The sequence below is a fragment of the Amblyraja radiata genome, chromosome 11 (assembly GCF_010909765.2).
Source record: "Amblyraja radiata isolate CabotCenter1 chromosome 11, sAmbRad1.1.pri, whole genome shotgun sequence".
In the NCBI taxonomy this organism is placed as follows: Eukaryota; Metazoa; Chordata; class Chondrichthyes; order Rajiformes; family Rajidae; genus Amblyraja; species Amblyraja radiata.
This window is the reverse complement of record NC_045966.1, coordinates 28,814,209-28,841,822: the sequence shown is the minus strand read 5'-3', so window position 1 is coordinate 28,841,822 and position 27,614 is coordinate 28,814,209. Positions and strand designations below refer to the sequence as shown.

General features: G+C 39.2%; 1 protein-coding gene across 13 annotated transcripts in view; it reads right to left on the bottom strand.

Annotated features, from left to right (window-relative positions):
• ablim3 (actin binding LIM protein family member 3) overlaps positions 1 to 27,614 on the bottom strand; it is a 248,001-nt gene that overhangs the window by 65,844 nt on the left and 154,543 nt on the right. For all 13 annotated transcript variants that reach the window (XM_033029603.1, XM_033029602.1, XM_033029604.1 and 10 more), the window contains exons 7-8: positions 12,032 to 12,119; positions 579 to 637 (exon numbers count right to left, since the gene is read on the bottom strand). In XM_033029603.1, coding sequence (XP_032885494.1) covers positions 579 to 637; positions 12,032 to 12,119 — 147 coding nt within the window. The remainder of the gene's footprint in view (positions 1 to 578; positions 638 to 12,031; positions 12,120 to 27,614) is intronic.

The window sequence follows — 27,614 nt, the reverse complement described above, 5'->3', positions numbered from 1 at the left end:
GTGACTCTAAACATTTGAATTGGAATTGAATGGAATGTATGGAAACTAGGCAAGAGATTGCTAATTCAGCAGGTATGAAATTCCTGTGGATTTCAAGTGTGTTGGCAAGAGAATGTGTTCAATTCCATCAAAGGATTGGCTGTTACCAGGGTTGTAACGATTTTGTAGATGGTTTTCCTCAACATTTCTATCTACTGTGCCTACTGAAGGTTAAAGTGATCGTTAATTTAGACAAATGATAAAAGAAATTCAGCTTTTCCTTGACTGAAAAATTTAAAAATAAATCATATTTTAACTTCAGCTGCCTTTGATTATATTAGAACCAGTGTAAAATTCTTCATTCCCCAAACGGAGTTAATATTTCACATATGAAGTGTACAGAACATTCAGCATTGCTTTAACTTGAAAGTGTCTCTGTCTTGCAGATGTCAACTTAGAAATTATTAGTTGTTCAATTTTGAAATAGTATTATATATTATTGTCTATATATATCAACTGGCATGTCAAAAAAAAATCACGTTATAACGTTCAGTTAGCCAGTGTAATAGGCATTTGTTTTGTGGATGTGTTATAGCTACCCGTAGCTTCTTTTCCATTCTTGCAGACTGTTTACAAAGGGGATGCCATACTTCACAGCCTGAAACAGAAAAGCATACCAATCAAGCCTAATATTCGTCAATGTTGCTGCAAATTGTACAGCTTTGTCACCTTGTGATGTGACAATAAACCAAAACGTATGGCATCTTTCCCATCAGTTGTATACTCCACAGATTTGCTTTGTAGATTTCATTTCATCCCTAACAAAATGAATTAAATGGGACGCATTAATATAGTGACTATACAGGTAATCCTTGCATTTTTGGCATTGGTGCAGAAGTTTCACTTGACTCTGTGGTGCAACTATCTGAACATATACAACTGGACTACAGGGGCTGTCCCACTGCGGCAAACAAATTGGCGAGTTTAGAAGAGTTTGTAAAAGTTAAGTTGAAGACCTCCTTCGACTATGTAGAAGACCTCCATTGATCTCCTTCGGCTATGTTGAAGACTAGCTTCGGGAAAATTGGACACCGAATAGTGGAGAGTGAAGACGACTTCCTTCGATCTCCTTTGACCTCTCTTCAACTATGTTGAAGACTATCTACAACTACCTTAGACTACCTTTGATTACCTTCGACTACCCTCGATTACCTACGAATAACATGCCGACCTACTACGACCTACTTCGCCTAAACCTACGAGTAAAAAATATATCTATTTTTTCCATGGCGACCCTTTTTTTACTCGTGGGCATTTTTCAGCATGTTGAAAAATACGCCGCAACCTAGCTGAGGCCTCGTGTACGCGGGGACTACTCTCGAGCATGAAGGAGAGTTACAAAGACCTCCTAGGACCTCGTGTTGACCATGCTGCGAGTATGAGTCGAGGGCAAACTCTTCTAAACTCGCCAATTAGGTCACCGCAGTGGGACAGCCCCTTAAAGCTTCTAACATTTTCTCAAATGAAATGGTGTGAGGTTTTTTTCCAAGATTATTAAAGCTTTTTGCTGGTATAATGTTCCAACAAAATCACTAGCTCGAAAATACATTTAAAAATTCATAAGCTTTACAGTGCAATTTCCTCAGAAACATCTTGTAACATAATTCACCTGGAGTTTGTTTTTATAGCACCCAATGTTTTCAAAGTTTTAAACGATCACTTGCGCAATAAATATTTGCAATTCCTGGTCATGTTCAACAGAGATTGTGCCCTGCAGCCACTGTAGAAAACCACATTCTGAATATGAACATGTATGGGAAAATGGTTGGAGCAAGTCTGAACAGGCTATAGAAATGTTAAAACCATGAATGAAATACTCGTCAATAAAGTGGAAATTATTTTAACAATTGAAAGATGTGTAAATATTGAAAAACTGAAGAACATAGAAAGATTTAGACTTGATAGTTCCAGTTCAAAATGTATACCATAATATATGCTCTTCTTATCAATGGCAATTTTGTTTAACACATTTCTACCTTGTTGAGGCAGATCATAAACAAATATTATTACAGCCCCACCACTTCTGCTATAGAGTTTCATTCAAAGCCTCTTGTAAATCACATCATCAACTTACATTAAGCAAGCATATTGTGCATAGTATAGCATTCCAGGACATGTCATGTTAGCATTTTAGCTTTATTTTGAGAGGTGCAGTGTGGAACAGGCCCTTTGACCCACCAAGTCTGCACTGATCAACAATCACCTGTGCTCTTGTTCTATTTTCCCAGTTTTACATCCTACTGGCTAGAGGCAATTTACAGAAGCCAATTAACCTACAAACCTACACATCTTTGGAATATGGGAGGAAACTGGAGGTTTCGGAGAAAACCCACACGATCACAGAAAGAACGTACAAACATCGTACAGACAGCACCTGTAGTCAGGATCAAACCTGGGTCTCTGGCACTGTAAGGTAGCAACTTTACTGCTGTGCCACTGTGCTGCCAAATGCTGAGATGTAAGAACACGTACCCAAGTACTTTGGCAAATACGTGTATTCTATGGTATACCTTAAAGGTCATCTTAAATTTTAGAGATTAAAGGGGGCAGTAAGGCTAAAGGAAGGAATTCCAAAAATAAAGTTCTGACAGCTGATGGCAATTTTGCAGTTTAAAATCAGAGATATGCATTGAAGGAGAACAATGATGTTGGAATAACATCTGTATCAGTCTGACTAGAGAACAGAAGTTGGTCTGAATTAGGATCTGTGCACTAAAATGTTTCGATGAGTTCAAATTTATGGGGGGTTGATGATGTGAGGATAAACTGGAAACCATTGCACTTGTTAAGTTTGAAGGTAATAAAGACATTGGATGAAGGTTTCAGACGTTGATGATCTGAAAGGCGAAGGCAGATGATGTAATGGAAATGGAAGCACTTTGCTTACAGATTGATATATTGTCAATAAAACACTAAAGACTGTCATATAATGAAAGAATGGAGCGACTGGGCTTATATTCACTGGAATTTAGATGAAGGAGAGGGGATCTTAAAGAAACATATAAAATAATTTTGGGAATGGACACGCTAGATGCAGGAAACATGTTCCCTATGTTGGGGAGTCCAAAACCAGGGGCCACAGTTTAAGAAAAAGGGGTAGGCCAGTTAGAACTGAGATGAGGAAAAACTTTTTCACACAGAGAATTGTGAATTTATGGAATTCTCTGCCTCAGAAGGCAGTGGAGGCCGATTCACTGGATGCATTCAAAAGAGTTCGATAGAGCTCTTGGGGATAGCGGAATCAAGGGGTAGGGGAGAAGGCAGGAACGGGGTACTGATTGTGGATGATCAGCAATGATCACATTGAATGGTGGTGCTGGCTCGAAGGGCCAAATGGCCTACTCTTGCACCTCTTGTCAATGTATCTATGCCTCCATGATTTGGTTCGGTACAGATTATGACAAGGGAAAGTGTCTTTACAATCACTTCCACTTGAAATCTACATTGGTGATTTCATTTATTGAACACATTTTGAATCTAAACAAAAGTTTAGACCTATTTTAATAACAATATGAAGACATAATTATTTTATATCACAGGTTAAGCCACAGACAAGTTTCTGTCATTTTCAAGTGAATAGCATTAAAATGTTCCAGTGACAGGACATTTTTGATATATAAGGAAAGGAAACAGAAGAAAAATAAACAGTCATCAATCTCAAGGAAACTTAGTGAATCATACAATGTCCCACAGTGTAGAAACAGCCACAGGCAAGTAAACATCGAACATAGAACAGTACAACACAGGATTAGGCCCTTCGGCCCACAATGTATGTACTGAACATGATGCCACTCTTATCTGTCTGCACATAATCCATAACCCTCCATTCCCTGCATGTCCATATGCTGATTCAAAAGTCTCTTAAAAGTTACTGTCATATCTGCCTCAACCAATACCCCCGGCAGCACGTTCTAGGCTCTCACCGCCCTCTGTGCAAAAAAACGCGCCCTGCAGATCTCCATTAAACATTGCTTCTCTCACCGTAAACCTATACCTGTACTGTCTTATATTTGATATTCCACTCTGGGAAAAAGGTACTGACTACCTTTGCTACCCTATCTATGCCTCCCAAAACGTTACATACTTATATCCAGTCTCCCTGCAACCTACTGTTTTCCAGAGAAGACAATGCAAATCTGTCCAACCTCTCCCTGTGGCCAAAACCCCCTAATCCAGGCATCATTTTGGTAAACCCTTTCCAAACCCACCACATCCTTCGTGTAATGGGGCGACCAGAACTGCATGCAATATTCCAAATTCACTATACAGTTCTGAATTACTGTGAAATTTCTCCCTAACAACCCTTTCAAAAAAGTAAAGAAGTATTTCAAAAATCAGTGTAACATTGCAGATAACATTATTTACTTCTGACCAATTACATTTATTTAGTAAAATGTCCTGTATTTCAGCAGAGCCAGAGCCATTTCTCTCTCACTCATCTGACCCATGAAAAAATTCAGGTTTCCTCCCTCCCCCCCTCCATCCCTCCCTCCCTCTCTGACCTCCCTACCATCGAGGGGATCTATCGCAGTCGCTGCCTCAAAAAGGCTGGCAGCATCATCAAGGACCCACACCACCCTGGCCACACACTCATCTCCCTGCTACCTTCATGTAGAAAGTACATGAGCCTGAGGACTGCAACACCAAGGTTCAGGAATAGCCACTTCCCCACAGGCTATTAAACTCAAGTGAAACAAAACTCTGAACATTAATGGACCATTATCTGTTTATTTGCACCTTATCTGTTTATGTATTCATGTGTGTATATATTTATATAATGGTACATGGACACACTGATCTGTTCTGTATTTATGCCTACTATATTCAGTTGTGCTGAAGCAAAGCAAGAATTTCATTGTCCTATCTGGGACACATGACAATAAACTCTCTTGACTTGACTCTACAAGAGGCAGGCCATCACACTTCTCAATTAACATCTGATTGGTGATGAAAATAATTAATCATTGGTGTTTCAGTATTCAATTACTTATATCTTATCCAGATATTCTCTGTTCCTTTTATAAGAATTCCATCAATAAAAATAAACATGTGGTGAAACTGCATTTGATGACCATGCCCTGGAGTTCCATTCAGAAGAAGGATTCCAATAATTGTGTTGCAGTTAAATATCCTGGGGCTGGCAGTAAATCAGCCTTGTTAACACCAAATAACAAAACTATTGCTCTTCCCTTACACTTTAATTGAAAAATGAATGGTAATTAAACGCTGTCCCTGTCAGTCTCATACTAAATATTTCACTGTGGCAAAGAATTATGATCTGGGGTATTTAACAATTCTAAAAATACGTATGTGGCATAAGATTAATTGAGCTAATTTATTACTCAGCCCAAATATTATTCCAGTAGGAACTCCATGAACTAACACTTGTCTATCTTTCCTATTGGGCATCCAGTATCCCGACACAGGTTAATAATCGCAATTACAATGTTTAAATATGCAAGGGAAGAAGATGTGTATGCCACACCTTTCACACCTCCCCCCAGAACAAAATGATTCCTCTGAGTTTTTAAGCCAACTTGCCGATCGTCTATGTCTTTCTTTTACAACCCCTAAAGCCCAGTTTCAGCCTGAAGCACCTGTTAGCTGTGGAGATGTTCCTCATCACCACAACAAGCTGCAGCAATGAGTCAGATTGATGCGTACAGCTTAGATGCTGATATTTCCTTGTCACAAATATTTTTTTTAAATCACTCAGCTTGATAAAATAGAACATTATGAAGCACCTCTTATGACTGGTGTACTTCACAGGCAGTCAAAGGTATCTGAAGTGTACTTGCTTTGGCAATGTCAGTAGTGTGCTGGCCAATTGCGTACAGAGTTCATACAGTAAATAATGCGCTTATGACCGCATAACTGTTATATTGATTCAGGAATAAATACTGACCAGATCATGGGACATCATTATCCTACTCTACTTGAAATATATACTACTGGATCTTTTACAGAGCAGAGGAGCCTTTGGTTTAAATGTCTTCTAAAAGATGAGTCCACTGATGTCACGCCAGTTTGTTGACCTAGATTTTTGTGCAGAGACCTCTGCAGTGGGGAATTTAATACATAACCTTCTGCCCTAGAGGCAAGGGTAAACAAAACTAGATAAACCACTGTAAAATGATTTTGGCTATTTATGAAGCAGGATTCACTACATAGATTTTTATGTGGTATATTGTTCCATATTTTGGAATGTCATAAAACTAGATATTATATATTTTGGTAAATATTTTGGATAATGTGCTAAAAGATCTGGAGCACATCAACATAGAGTGCATTCTTTCATCTAACATGGGAGGATAAAGAACAAGGAATGATTATTTAGCTAAAGCCCAATGTTTATGATTGATCTCAAATTTGAAAGACTTTTATCTTGATGCAAAGTGAAATGTCAAATTTTGACCAATAAATGCTGTTTAAATTTAAAATTTCCAGAGCGGCACAGTGGCATAACAAGTAGAACTGCTGCCCCACAGCACCAGTGACCTGGGTTTGATCCTGACCTTGGGTGTTGTCTGGGTGGCGTTTGTATGTTCTCTCAGTGAGCGCGTGGGTTTCCTCCAGGTATTCCGGTTCCCTCCTACATCTCAAAGATGTATGAGCTTGTAGGTTAATTGGCCGCTAATGTATAGGGCGTGGATTGGGAAGTGCGATAACTTAGAATCAGTATGAATGTGTGCCCGTTGGTCGGCGTGAGGTCTGTGGGCCGTAGGGCCTATTTGCTTGCTCTATCTCTTTACAAAACTAAATTAAATTCTGTTATGATTCTGTAATTTCATAAAACATTTTGGGTCACTGTTCACATGGCGAAGGATATGGAGGATAGTGAGATCGAGGGTAGGGGGGGGGTTTGCTGATTCTCCGGCATGTTGATATCAAGAAGGAATCGGTTATTGGGGTTCTTGAAAAACATTAAGGTGGATTGAGTTATTGAGAGAGGCATGGTAGAAATTGCGTGAACCTTAATTTAGATCTTTGTATCATTTTTCCCCACAGGCTAGGTTCTAGAGGACAAGAGAATAGCCAATGTTATTCCTCTGTTTAAGGACAATAGGGACACTCAGGAAACTATAGGCTGGTGAATCTTAAGTTAACTGCAGGGAAATTATTGAAGAAGATTATTTGGGATAGGATCACTTACATCTGGAAGAGCAAGGATTTCTTAGGTTTGCGCAGGGGAATTTTTTTGGGGGGTGACAAAGATGATCAATGAGAGTAGGGCAGTGGATGGTATGTATAGGTTTTTTTAATAAAGCTTTTGAAAAAGTTCCTTATGGGAGGCTGATCGAGAAGATAAAGGCACATGGGATCCATGGAAATTTGGTTGATTGGATTCAAAAGTGGCCTGGCCATAGAAGACAGAGGGTATTTGTATTACTCTGTCTGGAGGTGTATGACCAGCTATGTTTCACAAGGATCAGTGATCAGTGCTGGTACTTCTGTCTGTCTGTCACAGTGCTGGTACTTTGTCTGTCTGTCTGTCTGTCTGTCTGTCTGTCTGTCTGTCTGTCTGTCTGTCTGTCTGTCTGTCTGTCTGTCTGTCTGTCTGTCTGTCTGTCTATATGTCTGTCTGCCTGTCTATCTATCTATTTATCTATCTATCTATCTGACTATATGTCTGTCTGTATATAAATATATATATATATATACACACACACACACACAAACATTAGACAATAATGTAGATGGGCTGATTAGTAAGTTTGCAGAAGACACAAAAATTAGCAGATCGTCAGTAAGGTTGATTGTCAAAATATTCAGCAAAATGTAGGTCAGTTGGAAATATCGGCAGAGAAATGGCAGATGGAATTTAATTAAGACGTGTGAAGTGTTGTGGTGTGGATGGTGAAATGTAAAAGAAAACTATATAGTAAATGGCAGGACCCCTCATAGCATTGATGAATGGAGGGATGGAAGTCCATAGGTCCCTGAAAGTGGTAAAGCAAGTAGATAGGGTTATAAAGAAGGCATATGGTATTGATCTGGGTAATGAGTATTAAAGTCGGGAAATCGAGTTACAGACGTATAAAACTTTGGAGTATTGTGTGCAGTTTTAGTCCTTGCATTATGTGAAGAATGTAGAGACTTGGGAGAGATTGCAGAGGGGCTTTTCCAGGATGTTGCCTGGATTAGAGAGTATTAACTATAAAGAAAGGTTGGACAAACTATGTGTCAGAGGTGGAAGAGCGACCTATACAAATAAAAGAAGTCCACAGGTTATGACAGGGTTCCGTTCCTGAGAATTGTTTACAATCTGAACCGTTAGTAAGTCAGAAATGAGCAAAAACAATGGAAAAGTATCACAGAAACAGTGGCAATGGGAGAGGAAGCAGGGGCGAAGAGCAGCCGCCTGACTTCACTAACTCACTGAATGAGCGAGCGAGTTTACTCAGCGCTCCCAGCTCCACTCAGCTCGACCCAGCCCCTTATTGTTGTTGCTTGGGAGGGAGAGGAGGTAAAAATGGCCCCTTCCCACCTGGCACAAGACGTCTGCATTCCGCAGCAGCTGGCAAATCCATCCCTATCCATCTCGCCAGTCTCCCAAATGCTTGCTCGTATGTATGGGGTGTCGGGAAATCATAACAGTGAAAACCTGTACCTAAAATTATGTGAGGCACAGATTGCACATAATTTTAATAGTTTTTTTTCCTCAGGGTGGAAATATCAAATACGAGATGGCTTACACTGAAGAAATTGAACAAATGGAAATATGGGGGCCACTTATTACAGGAGTTGATAAATGTTCAGATAAATGCGGAGTGATTTGCCACAGGATTTAGTTTAGGAACAGATTCGCATTTGGTAGATATCTGGATAATTCTAAGTTAGGAAGTGTAGTTGCCAATGAGAAGGAGCTTGTGAAATGCTTAATAAGTTTGACAAAACTTGTGTGGGGACATGAGGGAGTAATTTGTCAGGTTAACTTTAATTTTGAAGCAGGAATCATATATTACACACCCCAGATTTAAGAGTGATACATAAAGAGCAATGTTCCCCTTCAAGTATCACCCATGAGTAATTAGTGTGGAGCCCAAGGAAAGGTGAAGCCTACTGGTAGAAGGAGCTTAGTTTAGTTTAGTAGACAAACTGTGTTGGAAGGAATTGCAGATGCTAGTTTACACCGAAGATAGACACATAAAGAAGAGGGGTTTCGACCCGAAACATCACACATTCCTTCTCTCCAGAGATGTTGCCTGTCCCACTGAGTTACTCCAGCTTTTTGTGTCTAGTTTAGTTTAGCGATACAGTGCGGAAACAGGCCTTTCGGCCCACCGAGTCCATGCTGACCAGCGATCACCACACACTAGGTATGTTGTAAAACGTACCTGAAGCGTCGCTGAAAATCTGTCCTAGCCCGTGTGCGCGATTTTGGCGCCGTTTAGAGGGGGGCGGGTTTAAAACGCGATTTTCCCTAGGCTGTTCAAATCGAGAATGTTCAGCCTAGTTAATTATTAACGAAAAATCGCTGGAAGATTCCGTCGCTTGAGCTATTTTTAGTTTTAAGGGGTTTATTTACTTGTTATAGTAGGTTAACAATTAACCTCTAAACCCGCGACCGCCGACAATGGGCCGGATCTCATACAGGGGACAACGGAAGGTAGGTTGTTTATTTTTACGTTAAAAAGGGCTTCTTAAGATCCCTTTATACAAAATTTAATGTTGCGAGTAGCTAATTTGGGGGCCATTATATCCCGCAGTATTTTTCTGGGCATTTGGGGGCACAAATCTACCGCAATGTGAACGTTCTAAACCAGCGCGTTCCACAGGATTCCCCACTCGAAAGCTGATTTAAATGCCATTAATTTACAGCAATTGAACACTAAATTCCTTCCATTTGGCCTATAAATTAATGTCAATGAGATTTAAAAATCATGTTTTATTGTGAATTCTTTGTGAAAATTATTTGGACACTTAGGCTATTTAAAAATGTTAATCTTTTCTTAAGAAATGGATAGATGTTTAGATCTAGTAATTGAAGTGGAATTAGCTACAATTGGGTAACTAACTAACTATATGCTTTAATTTCAGGTCATCCAAGTAAGATTATTTTATATTTGTTTCAGAATGCTTCAATCTATGATAACTGAAAATTTCATTCAGTTCTCTTAATTTTTAAGAAAGTTATGGGCTTTTGACTGTCCACGATCACAGCTTTTTTGTTATGTCCATAGAAAATCAATAGGGAACAAGATGCTAATTTCCGAGAATGAAAATGGCCATAACTTTTTTTAATACTTGAGATATGAAAGTGAATTAGGTGTCAAATTAAACTTCTTTTTATGCTTTATCTGATGGGATAAATTGCAGACTTGATTTTTAAAATCTCAAAATTTTGTAACATTGCTACACACACCAACACTATCTTACACGCACTGGAGACAATTTACAATTTTACCAAGCCAATTATCCTACAAACCTGTACATCTTTGGAGTGTGGGAAGAAACCGGAGCACCCGGGAAAAACTCCCACAGGTCACGAGGAGAACGTACAAAGTCTGTACAGACAACACCCGTAGTCAGGATCGAACACGGGTCTCTGGCGCTGTAAGGCAGCAACTCAACCTCTATGCCATCATGCCTTCTTTCTATATGAGCTGTGAGCTCAGATTTCCCCCAGTGCTGAACTATGCAGTTTATATAGCAGGCTTCCAAAGCACTGGGAGATGCAGTTTTGGCACAGACCCTGAAGAGAGGATGTCTAGGTGTCTCGCCTTAACCATAACTCCTCAGCTCCTCATGTTAAAGCATCATGCACATCAGAAACTACTTGGAATGTTTCAAGTGACAAGATGCCATTAATGGATGATAAGTGGTGACCACCAAATTTATTTACTGAGTACTGCTCAGTAAGCAATTACTAGTGTTTTTGATGAATGCCATAACAAATCAAATACTGAGGTAATAAATCACACGTGAAAGTTTGTACAATGGGGAATATGATAGACACTGGCTGGAGAGGTTGATATGAATTCAGAGAAATACTGAATGGGTTGCCACAGGAGTTAGTTTAGGAAAAGCTTTACATCTATATAAAGGCTTAATAGTTAGATTGCTGGACAATTGGATAACATTTGTGACCCCCTTTACATTGCCATGCCATGCCCAGATTAACCATTTTAAATGGCACATGGCATTCGGGCACTCCAAACCAGCACTGAGCTGATCATAAAACCTGTCTTCAAAAAAGGCAGCTTTGTGATGAGAAGTAGATGGAAGAGAAATAGAAAACAAATGTCTTTATGAGGAACTGTGGAGTGTATGCAGAACAGATGCCTTTTTTTTGTTCTAGGTGGAAAAGATCAGTTGTGAATTGTAAGATTATAAAGGTTGCATTCTTCATCCACTGCTTAAGATTTGATTCTTTATTTTTTAAATCCATTACTTCAAAACAAAATCAGCTATGGAATGTACATTTTGCTGGCTTCCCCTGCCTTCAACTGAGTGGGCTGTTGGGTTACTCTGAGGGCAGTGGAAAGGCAAAATTGCTGTCAGCGGAATCCAGCTCCTTGTGATTAGCAGCGTAACTCCAACAAATTAACACCTATTAAGTTCAGGAAATCACTTGCAATGCTTATATTTTGTGTGATCTCGCTGGCAAGTTTCCCAAAGCTATTTCTTCTACTGTAGACGATACCATAGCAGAAAATGTTGTAAAGGGTTATAGGGAATTAAGCAGAACGTGTGTAAGAAGGAAGTATAGATGCTGGTTTAAACCGAAAATAGACGCAAAAAGCTGGAGTAACTCAGCGGGACAGACAGCATCTCTGGAGAGAAGGAATTGGTGATGTTTCGGGACGAGAGGTATAAAATGTATTCATTGGGAAGCCTGATAACCATGTGAGCAGGAAAAGAAAAAGGAGTGGAATTGTGCTTAAAGAGTTGAATAAGGAAGGAGGGACAAGACCTGAGGGCAGCATTAGCAACAAGTTGATAGTCCATTTTGGTGGTGTACTTTATATGCCATGTAAGTCTCACATACCTGTTAGGTACATTTCTTCTCCCTCTGTGAACATCTGGTTGCATCTGACACACCTTGCACAAGTTGGGTGGTAATGTTTGCCTCCTGCCTAGAAAAAAAATAATTTTATAAATAAAGCATGCTGCAAAATTGACAAAATATGCAGACTTTGGGAGCACCCTATCTGATTTCCTTCCATCTTCATGCTGTGATATCATGGGAAATATCCTCCTTTCCTATGTAATTTTGTTTCAAAGGAATCAAAAAGAATAAATCAAGTTTGGGCAGCACGGTGGCGCAGCGCCAGAGACCCAGGTTCCATCCCGACTACGGGTGCTGTCTGTACAGAGTTTGTACGTTCTCCCCGTGACTGCGTGGGTTTTCTCTGAGGTCTTTGGTTTCCTCCCACGCTCCAATGACGTGCAGGCTTGCAGGTAAAATTGGCTTGGCATAAGTGTAAATTGTCCCAAGTGTGTGTAGATAGTGTTAATGTGTGGAGATCGCTGGTCGGTGTGGGTGAGCCGAAGGGCCTGTTTCCGCACTGTATCTCTGAACTAAACTAAAAATGCTCTCACAAGACTGAATTACAGGTTTTTCCAAACTTTTCCAATAGTGTGTGAATTCCACACCTCAAACACCCTTAATAGTGTGGCCCACTGTCTCACTGCATCATCATATTGTCACTGGGAGATTAATTTATTTCTAGTAGTTTCAGAATGTCAACAACGGCAGTAGAGACAAGGCACAACTGGGAAATAATATAGTCTCTTCTAAGCCTCAGAAAAAAAAGGATTTCCAGAAGAAGCTGCTACAGTCTGGAAATAAACCGTTTATCTTGTTTGATTGAAAAAGTGAAATAGTGTATGATCTTTGACGGTGAAAATAATTTAGTTGATGGCCTAATGCATACTAATTTTAATCCGTAACAGCAGCAGTCCCTAAGTTTATGTATGTGTATTGCAATTTCTTTAAGCAAATATTTTAAAATACATGAATTTTTTAAAATTTGGAAACAGTAAAAAGGTTTATTTCAAATGTTACTTAAGTATTGCATAAGCCACAATCTATTTAACAGTGTTTAATTAATTTAGTTTGGAGGTACATCATGGAAACAGGCCGTTCAGCCCAGTCCATTCACACTAGTTCTCAGTTATCCTACTTTCTCATCCACTCCATATACACTAGGGACATCTTACCGAGGCCATGTTTTTGGGATGTGGGAGCAAACTGGAACACCTATAGGAGAACCCACACAACCACAGGGAGATTGTACAAACTCCACATGGACAGCACCCGAGGTCAGGATCGAACCCGGATCTCTGGCACTGTGAGGCAGCAGCTCTACCAGCTGCATCACTGTGCTGCCCTGCAAATATAAAATTTGAAATAGAGGCAGCCCAAGAAATTAAATACAAATTATTTTTGCTTTCTGCTAATGTGAAAGCTCTTCATGTCCTTGACAGCTCAAAGTCATGGTCACGATTTCTGTCGCACTGGTGAGTGACAGCTGCATGGACAGAAAATGAGATTGTTCTCTCGAGAGATTTACAAGCATTGATGAATCATAGCCAACTCTTTCTGGAGATTGTCATATCAAGCATTTTACAATTTACAACATACAAACTTTCCACTTAATACTGCAACTGGATATTGTGAAATGAACTAATAAATAACTCACTAATTTGTAAAGTTAATGTGCAGTGGTACTTAATAAATTCAGTCAGTTGTCATGTGCTTTACAACAATATTCAAAGCAGATAATAATCTACTAAATGTCATATTGGAAAGGGCATCAATGTTGATTAAAATTGCTTACAAGTTCGACGCCGGTGATTTCTCACCATATATTTATAATAATACATATTTGAGTCTATATTCTCTCAATTCAATATCAGCAGTATACTCATCACTACTCTTATTTGTAGCATACTTCAAATTACACCACAAATCAGATATTATTTTGGATTATAGATCATATCTATATATAATGAGAGTGGTTTGTTTATTAGATATATTGCATTATCTGCATTTTCCACTACTGTTATGCCAATAATTCTTCACAGTTCTACCATATACATATTCAATAAACTATTAGCAGTAGCATGTCATTTGGAAAGATGTGATGATCCACTTATTAATGCACAGACATTTAATTTAACACTGCAGCAATTGGATAGCATTACATGAACCAATAAATTACCAACCAATCTGTAAAGTTTATGTGCGGTGGGACTCGATGAATTCAGTCAGTTCTAATGTGTTTTGTTACATTATTACTAGCAGATAATGATCTATTAAATGTTAAACTGGGAAGGCTATTCATTTCCAACGATATTGTTATTGCTATTCTACTCTGGGTAAATCATCACCATACCTGTCATCAACATGTTAATTTATTAATTAGTGGAATCTATCATATATCAAATATCAATGCCTGCACATATGTGTACCAAGCCCACATGCACATTTGAAATATATTTCAAATCTGATTAAATCTTTGGCAATGCAGCAACTTCTTCAGCATTCAGGAAATGCCTTTTATACCTTTGGGAGTTCTCCTTTATTATTTGATTCACTTTTTATGGATGTAACCATTAACAGATCAATCAAATAAGAGGTCAAGGAGATGCTCTCAATAAATAGAAAAACTCTCTAAGGCCAATGACAGAGTTTGTAAGCAACAATCAGTTCATTTGCAGGTAATTCAATTTTATCAGCAAAATCTCTTCTGATAGAGCATATCCAAACTGCAGTCACTTAAGGGCCCACTGAATTAGAGTTTGTAATTGGTCCAAATATGGTATTATCACTGGTTACAGTATGGTTCTTTATTTAAACAAATATCTCTGTTGATTTGCTCAGAGCAAAATGTGAGTTAATCTGTGTGGAAATAAATACTATCTTTTATCTGATGGTTAACACAAAATAAGTGTATGAGAGATAACTAGAGATAACGAGGTGGGCGATCGTTTCGCCGAACACCTCCGCTCAGTCCGCAATAACCTACCTGAACTCCCGGTGGCTCAGCACTTCAACTCCCCCTCCCATTCCCAATCCGACCTCTCTGTCCTGGGTCTCCTCCATTGCCAGAGTGAGCAACAGCGGAAATTGGAGGAACAGCACCTCATATTCCATCTGGGGACCTTGCGTCCGGATGGCATTAACATTGAATTCTCCCAATTTTGCTAGCCCTTGCTGTCTCCTCCCCTTCCTTAACCCTCTAGTTGTCTCCTCCCACCCTCCCATCCGCCCGCCCTCGGGCTCCTCCTCCTCCTCCCCTTTTCCTTCCTTCTCCCCCCCACCCCCCATCAGTCTGAAGAAGGGTTTCGGCCCGAAACGTCGCCTATTTCCTTCGCTCCATAGATGCTGCTGAGTTTCTCCAGCAATTTTGTGTATGAGAGATAACGTTTTCTTATTCAGAGCAACAACCTCAATCACTAAACCCCACCCCAAAAACCTGCCAATTTTCACGGCTCATTTGTAAGTTTGTTAGAATTAGATTTTTATTTTATAATAATTTCAATAGATAAAGATAATTGTTCATTTACGCATTTCTTTAGTTTATTGATTTGAATGGTATAACATTTGAAATGTGGGATCAGATAACTTTTCAATATACCTATAAAAAGTTTATATCATCACTTCTCAAAATATTAGGTCCGTAAAACAAACCTGTTCTAATTAATTCTCTTCATTTGGGTGTAACGTTATATTTGTAGTATGTTAAAATGGTAAATATTTTAATAAAGGTATTTTATTACATTTAATAAAATTTCACATCAGTAAAAAGGAGCTGATGAAGTTATCACTGTGCAATACAATCATGAAATCTTCCTGTGAACATTGAACATATCCATTTAAATATAACCTGTGTAAAAATACTTTTTTTATGTTTAATTGTGTCAGTCACATTGTTTTTAACTGCAATTTGGGGGTAACTTACAATATAGTGTCTTTTAAATTTCTAAGCTAGCTTGAAAAATGTTATTTGAAAGAGAGAGCTCTTGATGCTGAATTGTAAGCCAGGTTTATATTTTCGGTCTGCAGCCATTAGAAATTAAGTGAAAATACCTAGTTCATTTAAGTAAGTTCTATTAAGAGTGTAGCTCACCAAACATTAGTATCCAGGAATAGACACAAAAAGATTTGCATATCTTTCATTCATTGTTCTTTATCTCTTTACATCAATGCCTATATTCCTCGTTTCCTTTACCCCTAGCCAGTCTGAAGAAGGGTCTCGACCTGAAACGTCACCCATTCCTTCTCTCCATAAATGCTGCCTCTCCCGCTGAGTTACTCCAGCTTTTTGTGTCTATCTTCGGTTTAAACCAGCATCTGCAGTTCCTTCCTACACATTAGTGTCCGGGAATATGTTAATCTTGGACACATGAGCTATAGGTGCTATGTTGAAATTTCCATTATGCTCTCTCTCTCTCTGAATTAATTTCTAGGTGACAAACTTTCATTTAATTAGTGCTGGTTGGATCCAAACTCCTGAAAGGAAAGTCAAATAGCTAAGTCATGGTATTACATTTCAACTCATTTTGCAAACGTAATTAGCTCACTATGGCTACAAATCTCAACTCTGACATTTCTCTTCTTTTTCTGGATCTCTGTTTCCATCTCAGGGGATAAGCTAGTAACAAATATTCATTACCATCCAATCCATTTGTGACTGTACTTGCTCCCACCTGTAAAGACATCATTCTATTCTCCCATTCCTCCATCTCAGATAACAGAATTTTCCAAAAAGTTGCTATTCAGATGGCTTCCTTCTTCATATATTATTGCTTCACTTCCACCATGGCTAGTAGAGTTCTTGACTGTATCTCACTGGAAAGTGGAAGAATAGAGTTGTCCTGATCTGCACCATTCATCCCACCAATCTCCACATTCTATGGATCATCCTTCACAATCTGTCACCATCAACAAGATTCCACACCAAACACACCTCCCTCACCACCCCTTCCTCTTTCAGCATTCAGTGTCGAAGAGATTCACTTTAAATTATTTCAAACTCATGTACCGTATCCATTGTTCATAATATGGTCTATTTTACATTGGAAAAAGCAGATATTTTTTTTGCAGTTAACCTGTTTTGGCTGCAAGCATGACCAAGATCTCTCTGTCAACTGCACTTTTAATTCTCCATCCCTCCTCCACTCTGAACTTTGTTCGTGGCCTCCTGCACTGTTATAATGTGCTCTACATAAATTTGTGTACCAAGTCCATATCTTCCAATCTTCCTTCTGGACATGTTACAGTCTTCCAGTCGTCCTTGTTCATCAGTCCTTGTTCATCAGTAAGCATGCAGGTACAGCAGGCAGTGAAGAAAGCGAATGGAGTAGAGCATAGAGCAAAGAGGTCCTTCTGCAGTTGTACAGAGCACTAGTGAGACCACACCTGGAGTATTGTGTGCAGTTTTGGTCCCCTAATTTGAGGAAGGACATTCTTGCTATTGAGGGAGTGCAGCGTAGATTCACAAGGTTCATTTCCGGGATGGCGGGACTGTCATATGCTGAGAGAATGGAGCGGCTGAGCTTGTACACTCTGGAGTTTAGAAGGATAAGAGGTAATCCTATTGAAATATATAAGATTGTTAAGGGTTTGGACCTGCTGGAGGCAGGAAACATGTTGCCGATGTTGGGGGAGTCCAGAACCAGGGGCCACAGTTTAAGAATAAGGGGTAAGCCATTTAGAACGGAGTCAAGGAAATACCTTTTCTCACAAAGAGTTGTGAGTCTGTGGAATGTTCCACCTCAGTGGAGGCGGGTTCTCTGTATACTTTCAAGAGAGAGTTAGATAGGGCTCTTAAAGATAGCAGAGTCATGGGATATGGGGAGAAGGCAGGAACGGGGTACTGATTGGGGATGATCAACCATGATCACATTGAATGGCAGTGCTGGCTCGAAGGGCCGAATGGCCTACTCCTGCACCTATTATCTATTGTCTATTATCTATCTTCTGTGACACCAGCTTTGTTTATCTCTCACCAACAGCACAGCCTGACCAGTTGGGCATTTTACAACTTTTATGTTCTTTTGTTTCTGTTGCCACACTCTAACCACCCTCATTTTATTTTTGGTTCATTTTCTCTTTTTCTGAATGCCCCCACCAGGGACTAGATGATGTCTACAATTTATGTCCAGAGCAATCTCCTGGCCTCATCCTATCTGAGATATTTCCATTATCTATCTCTCCCTCTCCTACACTCTTGACAACTTGAAACGTAATGGTCTCCTCTCTTTCCCAGTTCTGAGGAAGAATTTTCTACCTGAGAAAGTTACCCAGTTTCTCTATCCACAGATGCTGCCTGATCTTCTGAGTGTTTCCTTGCATTTTCAGTTTTTGTGTTTTTCCGCACCATGCAGTTTTGTTTTGATTTTTGACTACAAGTTACAGTACATTAGAAACTTTCAAATATTGTTCCTAGTGAGGTAGTGTAAGGAGTTCAATTGCAATATTTCAAGGAGTGCATATATTTTTTTCTCTGTTATTTGGTTCCATTATAGTACCAGTAATTTATTTGTAATTGTAATTCAGGAACTTTTCCCAACTATTCAATCTGCAAATTATGTTGCTTTAATTTCACATACTTCATTAGCTTAATGTTTTCACAATGCAGAGTAATTACTCAGTACATTAAGATTAGCCAGTCTAATTCTTACCTCTTATAATGAGGGGAAAAAAGTTTCAAATATAACATATATATAACAATTACAGCACGGAAACAGGCCATCTCGACCCCTCTAGTCCGTGCCGAACACATAATCTCCCCTAGTCCCATATACCTGCGCTCAGACCATAACCCTCCATTCCTTTCCCATCCATATAACTATCCAATTTATTTTTAAATGATAAAAACGAACCTGCCTCCACCACCTTCACTGGAAGCTCATTCCACACAGCTACCACTCTGAGTAAAGAAGTTCCCCCTCATGTTACCCCTAAACTTCAGTCCCTTAATTCTCAAGTCATGTCCCCTTGTTTGAATCTTCCCTACTCTCAGTGGGAAAAGCTTTTCCACGTCAACTCTGTCTATCCCTCTCATCATTTTAAAAACCTCTATCAAGTCCCCCCTTAACCTTCTGCGCTCCAAAGAATAAAGCCCTAACTTGTTCAACCTTTCTCTGTAACTTAGTTGCTGAAACCCAGGCAACATTCTAGTAAATCTCCTCTGTACTCTCTCTATTTTGTTGACATCCTTCCTATAATTAGGCGACCAAAATTGTACACCATACTCCAGAATTGGCCTCACCAATGCCTTGTACAATTTTAACATTACATCCCAACTTCTATACTCAATGCTCTGATTTATAAAGGCCAGCACACCAAAAGCTTTCTTTACCACCCTATCTACATGAGATTCCACTTTCATGGAACTGTGCACAGTTATTCCCAGATCCCTCTGTTCACCTACATTCTTCAATTCCCTACCATTTACCATGTACGTCCTATTTTGATTTGTCCTGCCAAGATGTAGCACCTCACACTTATCAGAATTAAACTCCATCTGCCATCTTTCAGCCCACTCTTCCAACTGGCATAAATCTCTCTGTAGACTTTGAAACTCTACTTCATTACCCGCAACCCCACCTATCTTAGTATCATCTGCATACTTACTAATCCAATTTACCACACCATCGTCCAGATCATTGATGTACATGACAAACAACAGTGGACCCAACACAGATCCCTGTGGCACCCCACTCGTCACTGGCCTCCAACCTGACAAACAACCATCCACCATTACTCTCTGGCATCTCCCATTCAGCCACTGTTGAATCCATCTTGCTACTCCACCATTAATACCCAACCATTGAACCTTCTTAACCAACCTTCCATGAGGAACCTTGTCAAAGGCCTTACTGAAGTCCATATACACAACATCCACTGCTTTACCCTCATCAATTTCCCGAGTAACATCTTCAAAAAATTCAAGAAGATTAGTTAAACATGACCTTCCAGGCACAAATCCATGTTGACTGTTCCTAATCAGACCCTGTTTATCCAGATGCTTATATATATTATCTCTAAGTATTCTTTCCATTAATTTGCCCACCACTGACGTCAAACTAACAGGTCTATAATTGCTAGGTTTACTCTTAGACCCCTTTTTAAACAATGGAACAACATGCGCAGTACGCCAATCCTCCGGCACTATTCCCGTTTCTAATGACATTTGAAATATTTCTGCCATAGCCCCTGCTATTTCTACACTAACTTCCCTCAATGTCCTAGGGAATATCCTGTCCGGACCTGGAGACTTATCCACTTTTATATTTCTCAAAAGTGTCAGTACTTCCTCTTCTTTGATCCTCATAGTTTCCATAGCTACTCTACTTGTTTCCCTTACCTCACATAATTCAATATCCTTCTCCTTGGTGAATACCGAAGAAAAGAAACTGTTCAATATCTCCCCCATCTCTTTTGGCTCTGCAGATAGTTGGCCACTCTGACTCTCTAATGGACCAATTTTATCCCTCGTTATCCGTTTGCTATTAATATAGCGGTAGAAACCCTTCGGATTTACTTTTACCTTACTTGCCAAAGCAACCTCATATCTTCTTTTAGCTTTTCTAATTTCTTTCTTAAGATTCTTTTTACATTCTTTATACTCCTCAAGCACCTCATTTACTCCATGCTGCCTATAACTATTGTAGATCTCCCTCTTTTTCCGAACCAAGTGTCCAATTTCCTTTGAAAACCATGGCTCTTTACAATTTCCTTTCAACCGAACAGGGACACGTATCATCAGTATATTTTAAACTGGTAATACTGAGGGTGAAATTTCATCTTAATACTTTAAGGATTGGCCATCTATTTTACTTGTGTTTGGGCATTCCATTTCATTGAGTTGCATTGTGCTGATGACTGGCTGACAGGTCCACAGAGAGCCACTGTCTGGGGCAACACATGCATCTGTGCCTTCTGGACTTTGGCTTGCTGCATTGTGGAAATATTAAATGCTTTGGAGCATGCCAATTGGAGTTGCTACATTTACATTGGCCCCCTTCATCTGACTGGGTTACCGACCAACATTAAAGAGGCACAAAGTGCTGGAGTAACTGAGCAGGCCAGGCAGCATCGTGGGAGAACATGGGTAAGTGACGTTTCAGATTGGGGCCCTTCTTCAAACGGCCCCGACCTGAAAAGTCACTAATCCATGTTCTCCGGTGATGCTGTCTGACCCGCTGACTTACTCCAGCACTTTATGGGTTGTTTTGTAAACCGGAATCTGCAGTTCGTTGTTTCTCCATTGAAGAGGCATTTTCTGCTGGACGTTATTTCAATTAGCAATATTGTTTTAATTGATTTAAGTCAAGTTAATTAGTTTCATGTGATCTTAATTTTATTTAAATTAATGATGTAAAGTTTTTTTAACTTTAATCATTTTCAAGTCTTCCTAAATTTGTGAACAGTGTAAAGATTTCCTGCAACATGAGTTGTCATAAGGCCATCGGTCTCTAGGCAGGACCTCAGTAGGCGTTGCCTGGGGCTTACTCGTTGCTGGCAGAACACTCTGCCTCTGGGAATGTCTGGGGAAGTGTAGCTTCACAGTCTCTAGAAGCCATACAGTGCACAAGACTAGTGTGTCTACATGGGGTGTTTGTGAAGGTTGACTCTGAGGAGGCTGGTTCCAATGCAATCCAGCCATTTCATTTCAATATTGAGAGAGGAGTACAACTGCTGGCTGAAGTTCTCTCTTGTGTTTAATGCTAGCAATTGAGTATTCTTAAAGTCCTTTACAACTGTGAATTAATGATAAAGATGCGCTGATATATGGACAGTGAATTCAAACGTTTGAATGTTAATTGAGAAGAACTGCAAGGTCTTAAGCACATGAACCATAATTATTAAATAATTGATTTAGATTCTTCAAATATTTGCATCCAATGATAACATATTGAAGGAAAATGATAGTCAGTGAAGGTATTTCACCAACAGTGGAGATAATAATTCTTCTGAATTCCTCTACACATATAATGGTAAAACTACAAAATCCATAAGAAATAAGAGCAGGAGTAGGATGTTTGCCCTTTGAATCTGCCTTGCTATTCATCAAAATTATGGCTGATCTGTGCCTGTACTATTCCCATATCCCTTGATTTATTTAAAATGCAGAAACGTATTGATCTCTGTTTTGAATGAACTCAACGATGGGGTCTCCACAGACCTCTGGAATAACGAATTGGACAGATTCATCACTGTGTGAAGGAAGCAGTTTCTCCTCTGGAGTTTATGCCAAATGGAGGTGAATGGCAGGACTGGGGTGTACACGGCTTTTAAGTTGCAATTCCATAGCTCCCAAGTGGATTGGGTGGTAAAGAAAGCATACAGCCTACCTGCCTTGTCCGGTCAGGACATTGAGTATAATAATTGGCAAAACCTGCCTAATTCTTTGATTAGGCAACATTTGAAATTCTGTTTCTACTGCATCCTGAAAATGATTGGGAAGCTTTGGGTATGGTGCAAAAGAGGATCAATAGAAAGTTGCCTGGATTAGAGAATATTAACTATAGGGAGAGGTTGACAAACTTGTAATCAGCATCAGAGGCTCAGGGTCAACCTGACAGAGGTATATAAGATTATGAGAAACATAGATAGGGTAGATTGGGTAGATAGTCAGAGTCTTTTTCCTTGGTTGGAAATGTTAAATACTAGAGGGCATAGATTAAAAATGAGAAAGGTAATGTTTAAAGGAGATTTGCAAGGCATGTCTTTTTACACTGAGAGTGGTATGTGTCTGGAACGTGCTGCCATGGGAGGTATTGGAAGCAGATGCAAAAATACCATGTAAGAGGCATTTAGGTACATGAATAGGCAGGAGATGGAAGGATACAGATAATTTGCAGATGAATGGGATTAGTTTAAATGTTATCATGGTCAGCACAGACATCGCAGAATGAAGAGCCTGATATTGTACTGTTCTAAATTCAAAGTTCAATGTTCATCATTGCAATCCTAAAAGACCTAGATAAGAAATACGTAGAATGATTTACAAATCTTGAATTAATTTCAAAATAAATATCCTGCACTTAAACATTCAATACAATATATAAATAGTCTGCTATTACACTGTCTATCCACACTGCACCATATGGTTGACAAGCTCTTCAACATTCTCATCATAACCCAAATCTTTTGCTGGAGAAATATAAATCTTTCTATGGTTGCAATTTTACTTTTCTTAGCCAAGCATTAAACTGATGTCCAGAATGACAAAAGGAAATTTGAAATAAATCTTTTTTTTAGCTGTGGATTCACAAAGATGGAAATCAAATGGTACTTATAAAACAATTGCCAAAATAAATAATGTGATATTGTCATAATGAGAATGATGGCCATAAAAGTTAATGCAAATGCTTCCTTTGTGAATTAAATGTAATATTTCCCTCTGTTAAAGAGGTGAAAGAATTACAGGACCATCAAATGCATCAATTTAATTTAAAATATTATTAAGGCTGCAAAATCAGGTAGAACATCTGAGTACATCTAATTCCACTTGAAGAGTAAAGCAATAATTATTTCTTGCTCCTGTACAGAAATGGTGAAAATAAGGCAAGCTAAAATCTTTACTATCAGTAGCAATTATTTGCTACTTACTCCTTTAAATACTAAACAGGATTTGTAAAGAGTAAATGTGAACTGAACATTTAGAAATGCTCCTGAGCTAATTACAGCCCAGAAAGGTCACTTCAAACCAAAATCAAGAATTCACGCAAGCATAAACCCAGTGGCAACAATTATCATCTACTTATGTGAGTCAGTTGTAAATTGTTAAGAAGTGATGCTAATCTCACAAGGAGGGTAAATTGTTCCTGGCTATCTTGGTGGATCTTAGCACATAATTGCTCACAGGTTGATGGCATGGGTGGCAGTATCGAAGCACACTTGTGATTGGATATGTTAACACCATCAAAATAGAATTTAAAGGGACACTATGGTTAGGGAGAAATTCCATAATTGGGTTTAAAATATTACGATCTCATTTGAAGGTATTTAACTGTATCTCAGAAACATTCGTTATATTTGGATGGATTAAGAAACCACAAACAAATATGAAAGGAATGGAAACTCAAGGCTTAAGTATGAACTTGGTGGGACATGCTGGAGGAGCAGCTGCTCTGTGCATGGTAGTTGCTAACCTGGATGTGGCATGGTGTGAATGAGCTGTGAGGAGGCCTTCCATCTGTGGCATCTCATATCACCAAACCATACTTCTCTGGCTGTATCTGGATGGAAGCCAAGTGGAGGTTAAGTTTAATTCTGCAGCTGGCTGGGCCTGTCAGTGAATGTACTGTTCTGCGATGTAATTTGACTGAGCTTGTAATAAATATTACAGACTTGTTCCGAGCACAGTTCAGACCCTTCAAAGCAAATGTTGCCAATTAACGTGATAGTAGCCTAATGCTCATAAGTTCATAAGTGATAGGAGCAGAATTAGACAATTTCGCCATTCAAGTCTACTCCGCCATTCAATCATGGCTGATTTATCTTCTCCTCTTAACCCCATTCTCCTGCCTTCTCCCTATAACCCTTGACACGTGTACTAATCAAGAATCTATCTATCTCTACCACAAAAATATCCATTAACTTGGCCTCCACTGTGTTCTGTGGCAATGAATTCCACAGATTTACCACCCTCTGACTAGAGATATTCCTCCTCATCTCCTTCCTAAAAGAACATCCTTTTATTCTGAGGCTACGACGTCTTGTCCGAGACTCTCCCACCAGTGGAAACATACTGTCTGCATCCACACTATCCAGGTCTTTAACTATTTGGTAAGTTTCAATGAAGTTCCCTCTCATCCTTCTAAACTCCAGAGGCCCAGTGCCATCAAATGCTCATCATATGTTAACCCACTCATTCTTGGGATAATTCTTGTAAACCTCCTCTGGACCATGTCCAGTGCCAGCACATCCTTCCTCAGATATGGGGGCCAAAATTGCTCTCAATACTCAAATGCAGTCTAAACAGCATTTTATAAAAGCCTCAGCATACTGACATCCAGGTTTTACTGCATAATGATAAACGTGTATGCCTTCTTTAATATAGCACCTTGCTGTTTGGGGTGCTTCTGCACAATCAACCAGCATAAATAATAATGGCCTACTACAATCTTTCCTGAGGGCTGGAACATTGTTTTCACTAATTGGCAAAGTGAGGTATGTACACCTCTATTCACATGGGCATAAACCTCCACTTAAGTAACCTGACCCTGCTGTCATCCCCTCAATAATCTTCTTCAATTACTGCATGAAATCTGAATTAAAGAGTTTTCTGTTTGGAAATCCATCCAGTCATCTTGTTGGGAGCAGAAAACAAAGTAAAACAACAGCTCGGAAAATCATGAAAATTGAAAAGCAGACATAAAATGGATAAAATCTTACACAGGAAGGAACTGCAGATGCCAGTTGATACCAAAGATGGACACAAAATGCTGGAGTAACCCAACTGGAAAAAAGGAATAGGTGACGTTTTGAGTCAGAACCTTTCTTCAGTCTCCAGTCTATCTTTGATAATATCTCTCACTGTTTTCTGACATTTATTCCCAGTATCGCCAGTCGTGTACAAACCTGGATGTCCATTTAAAAGAGTGATATTCAGAAGCATCACAGTTACTATTCAATCAAATTATATTACATCTATGAATCATTAATTCCCACTGTTTGCCTGCGTAAGATGCACCCACAAACAAAAAATATGTTAAATTCCACAATATTCAGGCTAATTCCTATGGTAAAATAGTGTAGATCAGGTATTGCCCACAGAAAAAATGGCCCTGGTAATTCTAATCAAGTTGGCATTATTCTTTACATTCATTTACATTACTGACAACAATTGCAATGAGATTCTCATAAACCCTGCTCCATTATGGAAATCAGCAGCAGTGCACATGCCGATCGCAAAGAATCTCTCCAGTCATTCGGAGTGCAACTGGGAATTTAACATAATTAGCTTGATGGATTGTTTTAATGAATTGTGGAAGTCATTAACTATTTCTATGCAACATGCCATGGTGAGCATCAGGGGCATAAACATTTATTGAGTTCAGAAAAAAACATTTTAAAGCATTATCATAATGAGTTTTGTACTGTTAATTCAAATTCTGCAAAAAATGTCAGACAGGGGGAGAATCAACGTTCCTGCCTTAAATACTTTAAATCTAATCAAAGAGAATGTATTCTCTTTTTCAGCTCATGGTTATTTTTCTTTTGTTCTGACTTTCAAAAGAGAATATTAACTAGTTTTAGACAAACAGATTTCGAGGGACCTTATTCTGATCCTTGCGACACCACTTCACAACAAGATGGACTATTGAAAACTATTTGCTATATTTTAGTCTCCTTTATTCCTAGTCGAACACTGCCCTTTGATTTAGTTATACAATTTAGAAAACTGTCTGCTACTCCTCTTCTGCTGAATCAGCACTGAACGATTCCCCACATTAATCCCCACTGCCTCCAATTTAGAAGATGCATTTGTCTTCTACTTGCAACCGACAAGCAGTAATTTAAGGACAGCTGTGTGTAGATATAAATTCAACCATTGCTTGATTCTTGAGTAGCGCAGGCCTGAGATTTTACTGCAAAAGTCAAGCAACTAATGATCATTTAGTGTATTTGAAAGAGTGAAATTAATAGCTCAGTAGAAAGATTGCTTGGTAAATTTCAGGCAGGAATTAATTATTTTACGTCTATATCATTGGAACAATTCTTAATTTGGCTTTTTAATCAAACTTTTACACTATTTTTATTCATTCACTGGATGCCCCAATTGACAGTAAGGGCAGCACTTATTTCTTATTCCTAAAGGCATTTGAGAATATGATGGGGAGCTGCTTTCTTGAATTGCTGCAACTAGTTTAGTTTAGAGATACAGTGTAGAAACAGGCCCTTCGGCACCCCGAGTCCGACCAGCGATCCCCATACACTAGCACTATCCTACACACGAGGGACAATTTACATTATTTACCAAAGCCAATTAACCTACAGACCTGTACATCTTTGGAGTGTGGGAGGAAACTGGAGCACCACGGGTAAACCCACACAGTCTCGGGGAGAACGTACAACTTCCATACAGATAGCACCCATAGTCAGGATCGAACCTGGGTATCTGGTGCTGTATGGTAGCAGCTCTACTGCTGTGTCACTGTGCTTCCTACAGTTTATATAACAAAAATACTCTCCAGTGTTATTTGGTAGTGAGCTCCAAGATTTTGATTCAGTCATGGTGTTAATATATTTCCTGGTCAGAATGAGGACTGTTTCGGGCGATGGCATTCCTGTGCCTCTGCTTGTTCATTCCTGTACAGACTGCAGGTTTGAGAAGGTCAGTGAAGACACTTCCGAAACATTGAGGGTTGATTCTGATGTTGTGTAATCATGTTAAAAATGTCACAGCAAATTGACAGCTCATTCTCATTGTCTGGGAGAAAATTAATCAGAATTAATATCAGGACGTTTAAGAACACAAAAACATATGAAGTAAGAGTAGGAGTAGGCCAATTGGTTCCATGAACATGTTCTGCCATTCAACAAGTTAATGGCTGATCTTCAACTTCAACCACTGCTTCCAGTCTTATCCCATAACCTCTGA